Below are 2,173 nucleotides of genomic sequence, written 5' to 3'. Positions count from 1 at the left end.
TTAGCGACAATACTTGGTTTTACAAGAAATACCGTGGAGGATTTCACTATTAACAAAAAGGAAACGCTATCGAAATATACCGTCGATATGGACGTGGGCCTTCATTCCCTGTTCATATATTCCGACATTGTCGAAAATCGCGCGGTAGGCGACTGTAACGTCCCACTTTTAAGAATTGTAAGCGTTCAGGGTAAAGACGGCGACACCGTCGATAGATTGTTTCAGACCGCATTACATTCCGGTGTCAACAAATAGATTTCAAACCATCGAAATTCACATTTTGTCGGAAATGGGTGTACCAGTTCAGTTCGAAAGAGGAAAGGTTCATATTACTCTACATTTTAGACCGAGACGAACGTGGACACCGTTATAAAGGGAAACCAGTGCGCATACTCTTCATTTCTCTGTTAGATATTGACCCAGGCGCACCATGAAAACCGCGTTCAGAGAAAGCGAGTCCGATTACGAAAAGTATTATTTAAATCAAGTTAGGTTTGGTTCGAATAATACAATCGACTTTGACAACTATTACCGATCGCAAGTTGGGAACGGTTCATTCCAATTCTATCGAGGTTCATCCACGCAACGCGGCTATGGCCTCGGAAATATATTGGCGTCTACTTTCCGCAAAGCTGTCCCAATGTTAAAAAGAGGCGCTATATTCTTGGGAAAAAAGTTTCTGAAAACTGGCGCTAGAGTCGCCGATGATGTTGCTAGTGGTATTCCGATAAGAAGTTCTTTGAAAGATCACGGTACCGCTATCGGGAAGGAAACGTTTTCCGAGTTAAAAGATATGGTGAAACAAAAAATGTCTGGAAACGGTATAAAAAGAAAGCGTAGAAAGATTCAACTCGTCAGTTCAGTCACGGCTAAGAAGCGAGCGAGACGCGTAGCTAAACATTGCGATATATTCTCAAAATAATGGCTCTAATTCATCAGCAGTCCGGAAGTTGTACCAACTCGGAATTGAACCTTTTCGAGGTTCCTCTCACGCAAACGGGGATCGTCAGTGGAGAATGGGTGGAATTCAATCCAGTTTCCAACGCGGATGAAAATTCTAACATTAATTTCGATATTCCCGGAAACTCCGAGACTTATTTAGATTTGTCCAAAACACTTCTCCACGTGCAAGTAAAAATTGTGAAATCCGGTGGTGCTGATCCCGACTACGATAAAGTAACCGTTGGTCCCGTTAACATGTTCCTTCACAGTTTATTCAGCGAAGTTCACTTAATTCTGAATGAGAGGTCGGTTACCACATCCGCCCAAAATTACGCTTACAAAAACATAATTCAAACTCTACTAACGTTCGGAGGACCGGCAAAAGAAAGCTTTTTGACTAGTTCGCTCTTCTACAAAGATACGGCTGGAAAATTTGACGTTCTGGCAAGCAACGAAGGGTTTAAGAAAAGGATGTCGTTTTCGAAGAAAGGTACAATCGATATGATTGGAACCGTTCATATCGATATGTGTCAACAATCACGCTTTCTACCGAATATGCTTAATCTCAGATTCAGGTTTATCAAAAATCCGAACGAGTTTTGCATACACTCGTCAGGCGACGTGAAATATAAAGTTAAATTTGAAACAGCATCGCTGTATATCAGGAAAGTTAAACTTATTCCGGAAATTATTCTGGCACACGCGAAAGCGTTGGAACGTGGCACAATGAAGTATCCAATTATTAGGAGTTAGTGCAATACCTACTCTATTCCGGTCGGTTCAAAAATGTCTACACGTGACAACTTATTTAATTCTCAAATTCCTAAGAAAGTCGTAATTGGATTAATAGAACAAAGCGCTTATTTGGGAGATTATTCAAAATCCCCTTTTAATTTCCAAAACTTTGGCGTAAACCATATTGCTTTATACGTTGACGGCACTTGTATTCCCCATAAACCCCTTTCTCCGAACTTCAAGAACGATTTATGTATGAGATCCTACATTAACCTATTTCTGCAAACTGGACAATTTAATATTGACGAAGGAAATCTAATTAATCGAGAAGAATTCGCGGAAGGAAATTGCCTTTTTGTATACGATCTCACCGCGGATCTCTCTCACACAGCGGATCACTTTCACTTGATCAGGAACGGAAGCGTGAGGTTAGAATTAAAGTTCGAGAAAGATTTACCCAAAACAATTACCGTACTATACTACGCTGAGTATCAAA

The 2,173-nt window shown here is 40.6% G+C and overlaps 1 protein-coding gene across 1 annotated transcript; it reads left to right on the top strand.

Annotated features, from left to right (window-relative positions):
• Positions 1 to 921: 921 nt before the first annotated feature.
• Positions 922 to 1,695, top strand: LOC149937598 (uncharacterized protein F54H12.2-like). The gene has a single exon (XM_090153859.1). It carries the CDS (start codon positions 922 to 924, stop codon positions 1,693 to 1,695), a length of 774 nt encoding a protein of 257 aa, XP_090009985.1.
• The last annotated feature ends 478 nt before the right edge of the window (positions 1,696 to 2,173 follow it).

This window comes from Leiobunum rupestre, chromosome 7 (genome assembly GCF_980474605.1).
Source record: "Leiobunum rupestre chromosome 7, qqLeiRupe1.1.hap1, whole genome shotgun sequence".
Taxonomy (NCBI): domain Eukaryota; kingdom Metazoa; phylum Arthropoda; class Arachnida; order Opiliones; family Sclerosomatidae; genus Leiobunum; species Leiobunum rupestre.
The sequence above is the reverse complement of the archived record's forward strand: the minus strand, read 5'-3'. Positions and strand labels throughout refer to the sequence as shown.

Bases quoted from the DNA above. Each gene is read 5' to 3' on its own strand.
- LOC149937598 (XM_090153859.1), top strand. From the start codon at position 922: ATGGCTCTAATTCATCAGCAGTCCGGAAGTTGTACCAACTCGGAATTG.